The sequence below is a fragment of the Sus scrofa genome, chromosome 9, assembly GCF_054392235.1.
Source record: "Sus scrofa isolate SSC_HxYL_T2T_F1_AM1 chromosome 9, Sscrofa_HxYL_maternal_Yorkshire_Landrace_v2.0, whole genome shotgun sequence".
NCBI classification, from domain to species: Eukaryota; Metazoa; Chordata; class Mammalia; order Artiodactyla; family Suidae; genus Sus; species Sus scrofa.
In genome coordinates, this window is record NC_139391.1 from 50,228,634 (window position 1) to 50,245,234 (window position 16,601).

Here is a 16,601-nt window from a genome sequence, read left to right on the forward strand (position 1 = left end):
ATCTGAAATCTTTGCCGCAGCTTGCGGCAACGCTGGATCCTTAACATACTGAGCAAGGCTAGGGATTGAACCTGCATCCTCATAGATACTATGTTGGGTTCTTAACTCACTAAGCTGCAACGGGAGCTCCCGGACCATTGTTTTTAATCAAGAGATTAAAATCCACTGATATGTTTTTTTTTTTTTCTCTTTTTCTTTTCTCTTTAACATCCCATGAGGGAGGAGGAAATAGAGGCAACTATGAAACTAGCAGGCTGTGATGGAGAAAGACTTTCAACAGGTCAGGACATCAAGAGATTCAATCCTCTAGAAAGCAACTGGCTGAATGCCAAGGGCACAAACCGCTGAACCTGTCCCTTCTGATGATGATGGGGTGAGCTGTCAACCCCCTAGCTGTTTATTTAGCCCCAGCCCCACTAATCCACAAGTACTATGGGCAAGCGGAAACCTCAGCCTCCATCCTGAAGACCCACTTGGGAAGACACATCCCGTCTCCCTAAGACAGCACATGACTGAGTAGCTTCCTCCTTGGGACTGCTAGAAACCTTGGTACTTTCCTGGATGGCAGCACTTTCACATATCTGCAATCCTTTGTTTATAACTTGTGTTGCCCGACTGGGCTGAATCCTTGGGTGGAAACAGCATTTTGCATCATGGTGTCTCAGAGCCTAGCACAGGAGACCCCTTTTCTAATTGTTTTGTGAGTGAGGGTGCATGGATAAGCTCAAAAATATTACGGTACACACGTGAGAGTTACAGGAAGCTCTCAAATGTTGCAGCCCCCCTCCATGAACTTGGAAGCGCTCAGAGAAGTTGTTCTATGCGTCTAGCTCTTGCATCCTCTGCTGTTGCTCTCTCTATGCCTTCCTCTTCCTCCTGCCCCTCCCCCTTCTCCTGTTGCCTGAACTCTCCAGATCCCCTTGCTACCTCGCTTCAGAAAAACCTCCCATATTCCACGCTGACAGGGGAAGACATCGGCCCATTTTTCTCTTCTCAGCGTGGGCACAAAAGAAACGACTTTCTCCCCTGCCTTCTGCTCAAACAAAGCTGCCTTCAGTCTTATCACCACCAGCCCCTGGCTGAGGCTCTACAGGCAGTGATCTAACCACTGCCACTAACAAAGTAAAGGTTGTTTGATTTCAGCATTTCCCCCTGTTCTGTTCTATACAGTGCCAAAGGAAATAAATTTTTATTTTCCCAGAATCGAGATAGTTAGGAAGATCAGATAGCCAGAATTTTTTTTGGGGGGGGTACAGTCTACATTCTTCTTTGGGGAGGGGAAACAAAGAACTCAAAACTGTTGAGAGGAGGAATGTAACTAGAAGAAGCAACATACAAGGTGAGTTAGAGCCAACCTACAGCTTGACCACCCACAGCCTCATGCTAATAAGGAGCTCAGGGGTCTGACCACCAAGTAGGGTGAGGTCTCCACCACAACCTTGAGAACTGCACGTCTTCTGATTCATTAGGAGGAACTAGTAACTCATGTACGACATATGTAGTAATTCTGGGTTATAAACAATGGACATTAACCCAAACAAACCATTTCTTACCCTTTTGAAAGGAGCCGGGGGGGAAGGGTGGGTGATAAATGTTCTAACTGAATTTTCCACTGTGGGATTTATGGTTTGGCATCCTATAAACGAAGCCTTGCTTCAGCCTGACCCTCTCTTCTTGGCAACACAGAAGGCCTGGTTTCAGAATAACTATGTGCCTCCTGATAACTGGAAAGCAAATGGTCTCTGGAATCCATAATACTGTGTCCGTGTCCTGGCTCAGCTGTTTATGAAGAAGGTAATCTTGAGAAACTCACTTTATTCCTCTAGGCCTCAGTTTACTTATCTGCAAAATGGCCTAATAATGACATTTACTCCCACGGAGTGATTGGAGGATCAGATTAGGTATGTTAATATATTCTGTAAACTGTGAAACCTTGTACGAATGGTAGAAATAAATTCTACTGTCCTAAGAATCCTGCACACATAGTCCTCTCTCAGGTACTATGAGTAAACTAATAATATACAATTCGTAGTTCGAAAGCTAACCACAAGTTCAAATCCATGCAGGGAAACCACTAAGTTACACACTTAATGGGTACACTTTATTGTATGTATATTATGCCTTATTTTTAAAAACTGAACAAGGAGTTCCCGTCGTGGCGCAGTGGTTAATGAATCCAACTAGGAACCATGAGGTTGCGGGTTCAGTCCCTGCCCTTGCTCAGCGGGTTAACGATCCGGTGTTGCTGTGAGCTGTGGTGTAGGTTGCAGACGCGGCTTGGATCCTGCGTTGCTGTGGCTCTGGCATAGGCCGGGGGCTACAGCTCTGATTCAACCCCTAGCCTGGGAACCTCCATATGCCACGGGGAGTGGCCCAAAGAAATAGCAAAAAAAAAAAAAAAAGGTAAAAACTGAACAAGATGCTTAATGTCTGCAAACAGTTTCATACAATAGACCTTCTACCCGAAGTCGACCCTGGGTGTCCATGTTTGGGGTTATTTTCTGGTAACTCAGCTTAGGATGAGGTCCTTTTTTTTTTTTTTTTTTTGGCTGCACCTGTGCATACAGAAGTTCACAGGCAAAGGATTAAACCCATGCCACAGCAGTGACCCATGAACAACAGTGCCAATGCTCGATCCTTAACCCGCTGAGCTACCCAGGAACTCATAGGATGAGGCCCTCTGGGGGAGTATTTCAGTTTCTAAACTTCCAGGGCAGAGGTCTCTGGCCATTCACCCTGGCCTTGAACTACGCTGTCTGGCTAACAGTGCCACAGTGCAGACACAGGAAGGAGTTACCACCCCTCTCTATGCATTAGGGATTCATAATCATATGTTACCCATTTCCATGAGTAGACAGTGCCTGAAAAAAGTCAGATAAGCATGGTGAACCCACATGTTCTGATCACAGCCACATCTGGACCAGCTGGCAAATTCTCAGAATTATCAAACAAAACAAAACAGAATGTTAATGGTATAAGGAAACTTAAGCGATAACCTGTCTAATACTCTTGTTTCACAGAGAAAAAACTGAGGCCCAGAGTGGTAATGACTTGCCCAGAATAACCCAGCAAAATCATGAAGAAGCTAGAGCCACTGATTTCCCGTTCTATTCCCCGTGGGCACGCCTACATCTTTAGGACTTTGGGTATAATCCTTTTGTCCTGAATATACCAAACATTATACAAGGCACTGCAGAAGTTTCCAGGATTTCCAGTTATGACGGCTAAATTGAAATGTTACGACATCTGCCCTATTTTTCAGGCAATTTCTTAACCTAAAAACCAATGCCAATTTTTCAGCATTTAGCTCATTTAATTGAAGCATCTGAAGAGCAACTGTGATCTTGGAACTTAACCACATGAGCTGAAAAGGAGAGAGAGAGATTTTCTATTTTGAGAATGTGTGATAGGACAGATTATGGAATGAGGGTCTTGGCCTGTCTACTAAGATACCTGTTTAACTTTAGCCAGATCACTCTGAACTTGGCTTCTTTGTCCATCATAAGAGAAAGAGTAGGTTTAGATCAAGGATTTAGCTGGGTTCCAAGGAAAGGTATTAGGAGGTCAATGAACCCCTAGAAGTTATAGGAAAATCTGATGTGTATGTGTCCTTTTTTAAGAAAGATTTAGGTTGTTCATCATATTCTCAGAAGATTCTGGGAGTGAAAAAAAACTGGCGGGAGGGGAGTTCCCACTGTGGCATAGTGGGTTAAGGATCTGGCATTGCTGGAGCTGTGGTGTAAGTTGCAGCTGTGGCTTGGATTCCATTCCCGGCCCAGGAACTTCCATTTACCCTGGGTAAACGGGAAAAAAAAATTTTTTTTTGGTCACGTGCCCACAGCATATGGAAGTTCCCCGACCAGGGATAGAATCTGTACCATAGTAGCAATCCAAGCTGCAGCAATGACAATGCCAGATCCTTAATCCACTGCCCCACAAGGGAACTCCTGGGATTCAAAATTTTAAGAACCATTCATTTAGATAGAGTCTTAGCTTTCTCCCAGGTCTGACAATCTTTCACTCCACCTTTTAGAAATGTCTGTTGAGTTCATCATTATTAGGTATATTCATGAAATACACTCATGTGTACACTGCCCAGCTGAGCACAAGACAAGAATTGGACGAGACAAGATATGAGTCTACTGGGAATGTATCTTTATTATGACCATCACCAGTGATGTGGGAAGATGAGAGAAGGAGAGGGAATCCTACTGAGACCTGTCATTAAATCACAGGCCAATGGACTCTGCATTCAAGCCTTCCTCAAACTCATTTTATGGGAAACAAAGTTCCTTCCCCATCCTGACAAAAGTTTCAGTGACAGAGTCTACTGTTAATTTGTACTAACATACTCATTATACCAAGATAAGTTTGTATAACAAATGTATCATCTGGTCCCTGTCCATGTAATGTTCCATGTATAGTTTTTAAAAAACAGTACTGGGGAGTTCCCATCATGGCGCAGTGGTTAACGAATCCGACTAGGAACCATGAGGTTGCGGGTTCAGTCCCTGCCCTTGCTCAGTGGGTTAATGATCTGGCGTTGCTGTGAGCTGTGGTGTAGGTTGCAGACGTGGCTCGGATCCCGCGTTGCTGTGGCTCTGGCATAAGCCAGAGGGTATAGCTCCGGTTAGACCCCTAGCCTGGGAACCTCCATATGCCGCAGGAGCGGCCCTAGAAATGGCAAAAAGACAAAAAAAAAAAAAAAAAAAAAAAAAAACCCAAAAAACAAAACAAAACAAAAAAACCAGTACTGGTTGTATTTACATTAATGGATGAGGAAGCACAAAAGCAGAATGAGTTAAAGCTGGGCTCTTCAGGAGTTCCTGTTGTGGCGGGGAAATGAATCTGACTAGGAACCATGAGGTTGCGGGTTCGATCCCTGGCCTCGCTCAGTGGGTTAAGGATCTGGTGTCGCCATGAGCGGTGGTGTAGGTCGCAGGCGTGGCTCGGATCTGGCGTTGTTGTGACTGTGGTGTAGGCCAGGCAGCTCCAATTAGACCCCTAGCCTTCAAACCTCCATATGCCATGGGTGTAGCCCTAAAAATACAAAAACAAACAAACAAACAAAAAAACCCACAAAAAACTGGGCTCTTCACAATTGTGTTGTCCTACAGTCAAAGAGTAATAATGCTCCAAATCTTTCACCTCTCTTGACCTTAAATATTCCAACTATTTCAAAAATCCAATCATCTTTTTTTTTTTCTTTCTTTCTTTTTAGGGCCACACCAGTGGCACATGGAAGTTCCCAAGCTAGGGATCTAAATCGGAGCTGCAGCTGTCAGCCTGTACCAAAGCTACAGCAATGCCAGATCCGAGCCACATCTGTGAACACCACCACAGCTTGTGGCAACAGTGGATCCTTAACCCACTGAATGAGGCCAGAAATCAAACCCGTATCCTCAAGGATACTAGTCAGGTTCTCAACCAGCTGAGCCAGGATGAGAACTCCAAAAGTCCAATTATCATAGCAAAGAGTTCACCAGCCTTTAGCTTCTGCAAGGTATTGAAAGTGTTACACAGATGAATGAGGCATGGAGCTCACACTTTAATTGGGGTGTTAGATAAGCGCTCAGATCACTATAATACAACATAGCATAATAGAAATGCTACTGGGACGCAAAAGAAAGGAAGAGAGTATATTTTGTTGGTGAAATCATGGACAGATGTATGGAGGAAGTGGTATTTGAGGTGAGACTTGGAGGGTGAACAGGATTTTGATCCGCGGGGTCAAAAATCTGCAGTGAAGAGTAAGAGGGCATTTTTTGTGGAAGGATTATCACTTAAAAAAAAAAAAAAGCATAGGATCAGAAAGAAGCATGGGACCTAGAAACAATACAGGAAGTAATCCAGGTTTCCTGGAGAGTTGTCTGGGGGCAAGGAGGAGGGGAGTTGTGAGTGATATTTTGTAGAATCTTTAATATGAGAATGAAGTCTGTATTTGAAATTATAGGCAATGGAAACTACTATAGGTTTATGGAAGAGCAGAATAAGATAATGGAAACAGGGAACATTTGAATTCAATTCCACCCCCATTTTATAGACAAGAGAGCTTGCTAGATTCCTAATCCAAATTCTTTGCCTTATATCAGCTGTTTCACAAGGTTCCTGGGGTAGCAGTGTGTAGGACAGAGCAGAGAGCTTGGGCAGGAGACCTCCTGGCAGCTATTGCAGAAGTCTAGGAAGAGTGCGGATGGGAAAATGAGACCTGAGCATCAGGGGAGGGGGAGGAGTGGTGTCAGAGAAGGGGCTGGGGGAGCCCATGAAGTCACCCTTCTTTCTCTTCCATGAAGTTCAGAGTATTTCTTGTTCATCTGCATCAGAGAAGCAGGACTTTGATTTCACTCAGTGGAGGGTCCAGAAGGCTAGGAGTCAACTGGCCCATCCTTGTTCGGACTATGAACGCTTAGCCCTGACAACTCCCCTTCAATATTGGGTCATCTCAAGAAAAAAAGAGGCTAGAAATCATGCCAGCAGTGACCAGAAGCAATCCTGGAACTGTTCTTGTCAGGGGCCAGGAGATGACTTTTGGATTCAGGCAACTCTGAGGGTTCTTTCTGGCTTTGCTGGAGTGCCCACTCAGACTCCCCATGGCTCAGAACCACTTTGCAAAGGAGGCTAATCCAGCTCCCAGGAGGGTTGCCCAGGGGCTGCTGACCCACGCAGGGGCATCCGTTCCTTCAGTGTTGCTCCCCTCGGATGCTGGTCTCTGGCTCACCAGCCTCATCTCAGGTCTCCTGCCCTGCCTCTTGTCCTGACCCTGCAGCTCCTCTCCTCTCTGACTTCTTACTTGGACAGTTTATTTTCATCTGAGAGTTGCAATGTCATGAGGCTGAGTATGTCTGACAAAGGTGTCGATGTGGCAAAAGCTTTATTGCAGGTGAACATCCTACTCTTAGGTAAAAAGGAGATGAACACCCAGTTATGCAGAAATCTAAGCCAGTGGTCCACTTTTCTACATGGCCTTTGGTTTATGACAATATTATAAAGACAGACAGGACCCCCCCCCCAAAAAAAAAAGAAGTTGTGGGAGACAGCTTCTATGAGAAGGACAGAGCAGCAACCCAACAAATGATTTCTCACCAGAGGAGTGATTACACATCAGAGGCACTCAGTAAAGAGGGGCCAGGGACTCAATGACATCTTTCAAATCAAATCTTGGTCCCTTCTACTTTCTCATGAGCTAAGAGGCTGACCATCATCAAAGCCAGCTGATTTCAACTGACCATGTGGGCTGACGTCACTTTCCCCCAGAAACTGTACCCCAAGGGGGCTGGGATAGAGCGATACTCAAACACTCTAATAAGTTTTGTTTCCCTTCTCCAGCTCCCGTCCCACTGGGCAGGATCACGCTGACATCCCAGGCCTCACGAAGAGGACTGAAGTGGATTTCACTGCACAGAACATCTTTAAAAGTTCTTCTGCTGTGGGGGAAGGCTGTATACATGGTGTGGCGGGTTTAGTGAACCATCTCTGGAGGCAAACAACCTACATCCAGATCTTATCTCTGCTAATTAGGAGCTTATAGCTTTAAGCAAATGACCTGACCTCTTAACAGCTCAATTTCTTCATCTGAAAAATGCGGATAGTAATAGTGGGTGGCCAGTAGGGTTGGTGTGAAGAATAAATAACAAGCTAGCCCATATAATGTGCTCAGCAGAACAAGTACTTAACAAGTTTCAGCTGCCTTTAATAAGGCTGTTCCGACCTTTGAGTCTACTGGCATCTGGTGATTTGTAGCTTAGGGGTAAGGCCAGTAAAAAGTAACAAAGGTGCCATCCAGATATACCAGCTGTGCTGAGCAGTGGTACTACAATGCTTGGCTAGTATTTAAAAGAGCTTAGAAAATAGTGCCTCCTCACCTGCCCTACTTGAGTAATAGTTTAGGTAAATCCACCTCTTTTATTCCTCTCACCAGGGTGATGGGTTATTATTGGCCTGAGGCTGGCCTCGGCAGGCAGGCATATGGCCTAGGTGGTTTCTAAGGTTTCAAAGAGCTCTAGACATTTCAGGGTGATTCCAGAGCCTCTTCATTTTTGTTTTTTTTGGGGGGGAGTTTCTCTCCATCAGGCCCCCATCAAAATTCTGGTGTTTTAGGTTCTCAGAGCTAGAATGAATCCAGGAACCACCTAGTTTGCTTGTTTTGGAGCTAAGGGAACGGAATGCTTGGGTAGTGAGTTAAGTGTCCGAGGTCACCCAGCTAGGCAGTTCAAAACCAGGACTAGTTCTCTCCTGGCCTGGTCTCCAGGGCAGCATCACTCTGCCACACCCGCAGCTCTTTGTTTTCCTGAACTCTGGCTCACTTTTGGTCCTAGCTCCAGGTGTAGCTCCATCGCCCTGGGACCACCACGACTTTTCCTTAGTCCCCCAGCTGGCCCTCCCTGCCCTGCCACCCTCACTCTGGTCAGCTCTTGCCCTCACATCCTTGATGGGCGCTGTCCTGCCCTGTCCTATCAACCTGCCTGCTTCTAACCCGAGTGACTCTGTGCCTTAGGGCCGCTGAGGCCTCAGGAGTCCTGCCTGGGTGGCACCCAGAAGGGACACGCAGGGCAGCACTTCGGGGGCTCTAGAATCTGTGTTCCTCTGCCCCGCCTCTCTGCTCCATTTTCCTCCTTGAGTCTTGCGGTTCTGCCTCACGCCCTCCTCCTCTTTTCTCGCTCCCTCGGAGCCCTTTCCTCTTCTTCCCTCCCAGGCTCTCTGCACCTTCTTGGTTCTCCTGGTGCTCAGCCCTTTCCCCTCTCCTGCTTTCCTCTCCCGCTCTCTTCCTCGCTCCCCTTCGTTTACCCTCCAACACATCTGTTTCTAATCTGGGCCCTCCAGGCGCCTGTTTGAAAAGAAAAAACTCCCCCCACCCTCAGGAACCTGGCACAAAAATTCCCCAATAAACCTTCCCTCCCCCGACTCTCCAGTTTCTCCAGATACTCCTGAAACTAAACACCACCCCCAAAAGGACCCTCCACACCTCGCGGTGTTCGGTCAAACTCGACCAGGAAACCCCTCCACCCCCAAGCCTGCTCCGGGGCCCAGATGTGCGAGACGTTTTCGATGGCCGACTGGGCGGCCCTCCGCTGCCAGATGTGCTCCTGCGTGGCCGGCAGGCAGGGACAGAGGAGTGCGGCTCCCTCCGGGAGCCGGGGGGGACAACCCTTCGGAGCTCGCGTCGCGGCCCGGGCGCGGGACAGTATGTGCCCGGGGCCCTCGGCCCTCCCGCCTCCCCCAGGCACTCACCTAGCCCGAGCAGGACGAGGAGGGTCATCCCGATCCCCGGGCGCGGGCGCCTCCCCGCTCAGCCGCTGCCTGGCTCCGGGGCGGCGGGACGCAGTGGACGGACCTTCGGCGAGCTGGGCGCGGAGCCCCGGGGTGCGCGCGGGGCGGCTGCAGCCATGTGCCGGCGCGGGAGCCGCCCCGCGCCCCACGCCCCGCGTCCGGCTCCGGGGTCCCCACGCCCGGCGCAGAGGGGCTTCCAACCCTCGCCCCTGGCAGCTTGCGCCTGGACCGGAGCCGGGACCCGCGTTAGCCGCGAATAGGCGAGGCAGAAAGACGCTACTGCTTCGAGGAACACTTTTCCCTGTTTGGAAAGAAAAAGGAGTGAAGAAAGAGAGGGGGAAAAAAATAGAGTGAGCTGGAACCACATGGTTGCCTCCCACCGGCAGCCCCTCCCTCCCTCGCTCGCTCGCTGCTCCCTCCCTCCCGGCGCCCGGCAGCGGCGGGGGTCGGGCCCGCGGGGCTCCGCCGGCCGCCGGAGGGAGGAGAGGGGTGCGGCCGCGCGGAGGCCGGGGGTCGCGCCCGGCGCTCGTTATGGGATCGAATCAGTAGGAGGGAACCGGGGACACTTGGGCCACGGGCGAAGATGAGGCCTTGTCAGTGTCCTCGGTCTCCGTCCTCACTCAGTGCTTCTCTCCACTTCTTTCTCGCATCCTTTGCTCGCTCACACACACACACTGCTTCCGTTTCGCACACATCTGCGCTTTCTCCCTCTTGCATCTCCTCTCTCCGTTTCTCTAGTATTTGCATTCTTCCTGCCTCTCCTTCCTCACCTCCTCCCTCCTCTCCCTTCCTTCCTAGCGCCTCTTTTCTCCTCTCCTCCGCTGTCCCTACCAGGTTTTGTCGGGATGAAACTCCAGACCCGCGGTGAGACAGTGCAGCCTGGAAGTGACAGTTGGGGCTGTCAAGCTGCAGGTCTGGTCGGGCGCTCCAGACTTCACTGCCCGTTTGGGTTGCACAGCCTTCTCCTTGGCCTTTAGCTCTCGCCCTCGCTCTTTCTGGGCGGTAATCACAGAGCCCACTCTCGGATCCAGCAGAGCAGAGCGAGCCATCGCCTCGGGGAAGTAGGGTCCGGAGCTCGACGGAAATGGGTCCGTTAGCAAACCTGGAGCAAACAGCACTGCAAATGGCCCTGGGCAAAATGGGCATCACTCCCTTTAGAAAAGAAGGCAGAGGGCGCAGAATTTCCTCCTGCGTGGGAAGGACCCCAGCCAAGGAGGCCCGCCTCGTGCGCACTCGGATTGGGCTCTGAGGCTTTGCCACCAAGACCCTGCAGCTTGGAGGCTGGAGGGGACTAGAGAAGGAAAGGGCAGGGACAGCCACGGTCACCTCTCAACTGTCCTGGGGCTCTGAGACAGCCTGGACCAGCACTCTCTGGTCGCCAGACTCTGGGTGTCCCTGGAGGGTGTCACTGGAGCCTTTGTGGGGAGCTTCCCCCAGCAGAGCCTGCCCTGGGTCTAGTGGAGATGAACCCCCCCCCCCCCCCCCCCCCCCCCCCCCCCGGCCTGACACGCTGCTCATCACACTTTCAACCCTGTTTTTCCAGTCCTTTCTTCAGGGGCCTTAGAGACCAGGAGGTATATAGTCCTATCCTTCCTGGTAATGAAACCAACTCGGTTTTATAGGTGAGGACAGCAGAGACCTGGAGAGGTTATGGTCCTCTCACCAGGTCATTCAGAAGGGCTTTGGGACTAACTGTTAGAGTGGCTTTTGAATTAGAATTAGAATTCTGGCATTTTTTTTTCCCTTCTCCTTTACCCCCCCCCCCTTCTTCAATAGCTACTTATTATGCACCTAGTCTGGGCCAGATGCTTTTTTAGGAACAGAACTTGGTTATTGACATTTTCTAAACATTTGGATCTAGTATATCTTGGCACCAACTATGGCCCAGGAATCATTAATTATCTAATATTTACCTTTTTGTGAATTCTTATGATAATGCTAAGGGATAAGCAATTCATATTCCATTTTAAACGTAAGGAAGTTATAACCTAGAGAGGTTAAATATCTTGCTCCAGATCACAAAATACTAAAAGTCTTCTATTTCAATATTAATATCCTTTTTTTTTTTTTTTCAGCTGCACCCATGGCATATGAAAGTTCCCAGGCCAGGGACTGGATCTGAGCCACAGTTGCAAACTATGCCACAGCCGAGGCAACGTCGGATCCTTAACTCACTGTGCTACATTGGGAATTCTTATTCCAATATTAATATTCTAATATATTATTTTTCTATTAAAATATTTTAAAAGTCTATGAACACTTTTGTTTTCTATTTTATACTTCTTGTGTAATAGGAGAAATGAAATATTCCTACCTATAATGCATATATGAATGTTAATTCTCTTAAAGACTGAAGAAAGTAGAAGGTATAAAGTGATTTTTTGTTATGTCTATCTTAAAATTTTATTTAATATTTTGGTATATTTTCAGACTTACAGAAAAGCTGCAAAAAATAGTACAAAGAATTCTTGGATACTATTCACCCAGATTTCTTCTTTTTCTTTGTTTCTAAAGGAGATATTTTTGTAAAAGTTTTAAGCCCCATCTCTACTCCTCCACTGCTGGCAGCCTTTCTCATGAGCCTGGCGACCCCACGTTTTGTGTGAGGACTGGTATGCACATGAAGACAGATGCATGTGAGTGTAGACAGGTGTGTGTTTAAAACCACATTGCTCAGGCTGAAGATAACAAGGCGGCTTCAGCTCCAAGTCGTTAGCCAGTAGCATAAGAAAGGCCGATTTCTTATGATTTCGCCTGAGATCAGTTTCCCTGGGTCTAAAGTGTTAGAGCCAGTATATATTTGGCACATACTCCTTGGGGAGAGTCCTCGGGTCCCTGGGGAGGACCTTCCCTGAACTCTAAGCCTCTCCTCTGTGAGCCTAAAGAGCAGAGTGCTTCCCCAGGGATGGATGGCTCTGTAACTCAGAAACACATCACCTATCTAGGCTGTGTCCATGCTGATTGGGCTTGTGCCATGGGGATCCAAAGAGGTACATGGCAGTCCTTACCCTAAATGGACCTCTCAGTCCACTGAGAGAGAAAACATCAATATACGAAATGTTTCCACAACAAACAGGAAAGTTATGTAGTTAAGGGCCAGAATAAATTATCCTGACAATAGGAAACACTGGGAATTCCAAGATATGGGGGGGGGGAGCACTGTAGGCCAGGGTGGTTTCGAAGGGAAGGTTCGGTGGAAGAGCACTTCTTGAGCCAGGCCTTGGGGGATGGAAAGAACTTCACTAGATGAGCGGATGGGGTGGGGGTGGGTGCATCAGAGGACTGATGTGGGGGAGGGGCACTCTGGGACAAAGACATGGAATTAGGAATAGCTGTGGTGTATTCAGGGGGCACTGAATGGAATGAAATCCATGAAATGAAAAATTGGTGTTGGCATAAGATGCTTGGGAAAGGCCAGCTGGCAGTGACATGAGGACGAGCCCTGAGTGTGAGGCAAAGGATCCTGGAACTTGTTCTGCACCTTCTCCAGATTGAGTGAAAAAATTTTAGTGGAAAGGACCTTGATGAGAACCATATTTTAAGAGATATAAATCAGCAGCCCTGGAGTTCCCGTCGTGGCTCAGTGGTTAACGAATCCGACTAGGAACCACGAGGTTGCGGGTTCGATCCCTGGCCTTGCTCAGTGGGTTAAGGATCCGGCCTTGCTGTGAGCTGTGGTGTAGGTCACAGATGCAGCTAGGATCCCGTGTTGCTGTGACTCTGGCATAGGCCAGGGGCTACAGCTCCGATTCGACCCCTAGTCTGGGAACCTCCATGTGCTGCAGGAGCGGCCCAAGAAAATGGCAAAAAGACAAAAAAAAAAAAAAAAAAAAAAATCAGCAGCCCTGCCCAGAGGTGACCCCACAGGGGCTGGCCAAGGGTAGAGAGCTATAGTTCCCATTCCTAGCCATCAAGTTCCCTACCTTCACGCTCTAATGTGAACAACTGACATTTTCTCAACATTTTGTGAAGGGATGTGCTTATGCAGCTTGGAGACAAGTCCCTGATCCTCCCCACTCTGTGAGGAGCCAAAGACAGTCGCCCTAAGCCTCTTCTCTATGGGAATTCTAGAACCATCAGGGGTGTGTGCATGAAGTATTGGAAGGGAAACTGAAGCAGAGGCTTCAGTTGATTAGAAGCTACTGCATTAGATGAGGAGATGAGGTGAGGGTGTTGAAACATAGAAGATATTTGGGAGGAAGGGTTAGATATCTGAAGATCATTGTGAGTGGGAGAGGGAGTGGAGGACAAGAGGCACAGAGGATGAGTATAACTGATCGAATGTGTTATTCTAGATGCTGAGCTTCAAGTTGCTAGTTACAGACCTTCTAGTATATTCCAAGGATTTACAAGTGTCATCAGTAGTCCTCACAATACCACATTACAATGAGGACACTAAGGTTTGGAGACTAAATAAATTGTATATCATTCCTTGGTTAGTAAATGATTGAGCCAGGATTTAAAGTTAGAAGACTGAAAACCCTCACTGCCTTTTTTTTTTCTTCTTCTTTCTTTCTTTCTTTTTTGGCTGCCTTGCAGCATGAAAGTTCCGGGCTGGAGATCAAATCCGAGCCAGAGCTGTGAGCTACACCTCAGCTGCTGCAACATGGGATCCTTAACCCAGTGCCCTGGGCCCGGGATTGAACTGGTGCCTTTGTAGAGACAAGCCAGATCACTAACCCACGGCGCCACAGCGGGAGCCCTCATCGCTGTCTTCTGATGGTAACACAAACCAGGAAGTCAAGTTAACTTGTCAGGAAGGGAAAGATCAATTTAACTTGAGACATGATTCCTTGGAGGGGATGATAAACCACATCTATCCATTCATTCATCCATCCATCCAACCACTTTTTCTTTGAATCAATAATTCACTAAATCTTTGTGCCAAGCACTGAGTGGGCAATGGTGAACAAAGCAAAAGTTGTCCTTGCTCTCCAGGAGCATATGGTGGGTCAAGGAAGATGACAACAAATAAGGAATCACCAAGCCGGTGAGGAATACTCTGAAAGTGGAAGTGCAGAGTGCAATGGAGCTGATGGCAGGGCCATTACCCAACGTAGGGGATGTCAAGGAAGCTGCCCTGAGCAGGAGGGGAGGGAGATCTAGGCTGCTGTCTCTTCTCACAGGACACCTGGGAACCACGGACCATGTCTTTTCATCCCTTTGACTTCTGGTACCTCCCTGTGCCCGTTCTCTCGAGGAGGACAGGCTCCTGAGGACACTTAGGACAGGCACTGCTGGACAATGAAAGGAGCGGTGATCTTAAAAGCAGACAGGCTGGGTTCTTAGTGGCTTAGTATAGTTCCCTTGATGTCCTGGAGGCTTCTTCTTTTCCTGATGCTGCTACAAAGAAGTGAGATTGTGACGAAGGTGCTCAGCATAGTGATAACACGTGCGAGACTCGGTAAATACGTGTTCCGAGTAAAACTTCAGGGGAGCTCATAGGGTTTCATTCCCTGCCGTAAAGAAGAGCCACGTTCGGTCTCATTTCCTTTTTCTAAGAAAACAAGGTTATTGTCATATATTCTTTCCTGCCCCACAAGGACACTGCCTGCCTTGGCTAGTCAGGGCGCTGGTTCTCTGTAGAGCTGGACATTAAGAGGCCCCAGCTGGCTGTCGGGGTTTTGCCTGGTTGCCTCTTCCTGAGGCTGTGTCTGAGGAACCCCGTGTGCTCACAGGGGCTGGGGTGGATGGAACGACTGTTCTCCCCCAGAAGGCCTGGGGGTAGGGGGAAGGTGAAGAAGGGGGAGGCGAAGAAGAGGTGAGAATGCTGAGCCCTGCTCTATCCCACTCCCCAAGATGACAGTCCCCAGCTTTGATCTGTGTGGTCAGCTGAAGAGGCAGCGATTTTTTGGGGACTCAGGTTTCCTGTTGGGCATTTGTTATTGAACAAATGACCTCTGCTTCCATCTGCCTGCCCAGACCCAGGATGCATAGATCTGTCCCTAGACCCCCATGGGGTTTTCAGAGGCCAGTGGGAGAGTCAAGAGGCAGATGAAAAGCAGAGAAGGTTTATGGAGCTGCTGAGCCTAAGAAGTGGCAGTCAGAGTCTGTGTCCTATATGCCACCTTCCTCTTGAGGTCAGCTTGATCCAGGGTTTCCCAGCTCCTCCCACAACCCACTTGCAATTTCTGCTAAAGTGACACCCTTAGAGGTGCGCAGGTCAGGCTTGGAGGAAGACAGGCTGATTTTGAATTCCTGCTACTCTCCTTATTGTGTCTAACTCGGGCGAGTTTTTAAACCTCCCTCAGACTCCATTACCTCATCTGTAAGAGTTCTCATGTGGTTGTTGGGAAGATTAGGCGGGAGTATGTAGAGAAAGCACCTAGCACAAGGTACCCTGGGGCTCAGCACACCTCAGCTTCCTCTCTGTTCCCCCTCAATTAATGCAAAAACGCATGACTCCAGGGTGTGATTTGTAACTGGGTCTGCTGGGGGCTGCTTTCACCTCTGAAGAAGGACAGAGAGCATCTCCTTCCTCTAAGGGTGAATGGGAGTCTAGTGCCTTCCTAGGAAATACACAGCAAAAAGGAGTAGTAAAAGGATTTCTGGGCTTTCTCCCTCATATCACTGCCTATCTCTAAGTTGAGGTGAAAATCAGAAGGTTTTTCTATGGTTAATAATGCTCAGAATTGACCACAAGACAAGTTGTCCTAAGGAAGCTACATGAGAGGGATAAGATGAAGCACTAAATTTCAGATCTTTTGATTGAGAAGTTTATCAAAAGTATCTGATCCAATGTCCTTATTTTACTGAAAAGAACTCAAGCTCAGAGAGGAGCAGCAACTTGTTCAAAGCTACACAGCCAGTTGGTGGCACAGAAATGATGAGAACCCTAGTCTGATGCCTTGTTCAGTGCTCTTGCCACCATCCCCTGCCGACCTGTTCTCAACACAAACGAGGCAGATGCGCAGACTCATACCTGGCTTCATTCTGCAGCCAGAGACTGCGGTGATTTTCCTGAGAATCCAGCAGCATGTTTTCCTCTGTAACATGTAAGCAATGGCAGAAAACACAAACGGCCAAACCAGAAGGCAGAAATAGTTCCTATCTTCCCAGCTAGTATGAGCTCCCCTGTACTTTCCATTCATTCAGCCCTAACGGAAGTGTTCCAGCTGTGAGCCTGCATTAGTTCCACCTCCGTGCAGCTGCTGTCTCTGCCATCAAGCTGGATGGGTCTTTGGAGTTCCCTTTAGTCTAACTTCCTCACTTTGCTGATTGAGACCCGGCCAGGGACATGCTATTTCAGGGTCACATTCAAGTTAGAGTCAGAGCCAAGCTTGAGACCAGTTGCCTAGAGACGAGCCCATCCTCCTTGCAGCAGTGTGGACGCT

General features: G+C 48.4%; 2 protein-coding genes across 4 annotated transcripts in view; both read right to left on the reverse strand.

Moving 5' to 3' along the window:
- The window catches only part of CLMP (CXADR like membrane protein), a 103,379-nt gene extending 93,805 nt beyond the window's left edge, over nt 1–9,574 (reverse strand). For 2 of the 3 annotated variants that reach the window (XR_014815480.1, XM_084976387.1), the window contains exons 1-2: nt 9,445–9,574; nt 9,229–9,341 (exon numbers count right to left, since the gene is read on the reverse strand). Coding sequence is in view for 1 of the 3 variants with exons in the window: in XM_084976387.1 (XP_084832513.1) it covers nt 9,229–9,256 (28 nt within the window). In the remaining 2 variants the exon portion in view is untranslated. Of the gene's footprint in view, nt 1–9,228 lie in introns of all 3 variants that reach the window. The other variant, XR_014815479.1, reaches the window with a different exon arrangement.
- On the reverse strand, nt 9,287–10,417 carry LOC146399899 (uncharacterized). The gene is made up of 2 exons (XM_084976414.1): nt 10,099–10,417; nt 9,287–9,568 (listed from the first exon to the last, which is right to left on the reverse strand). The coding sequence occupies exons 1-2, from the start codon at nt 10,411–10,413 to the stop codon at nt 9,287–9,289; spliced, it is 597 nt and encodes a 198-aa protein (XP_084832540.1). The 5' UTR covers nt 10,414–10,417.
- Nucleotides 10,418–16,601: the final 6,184 nt, after the last annotated feature.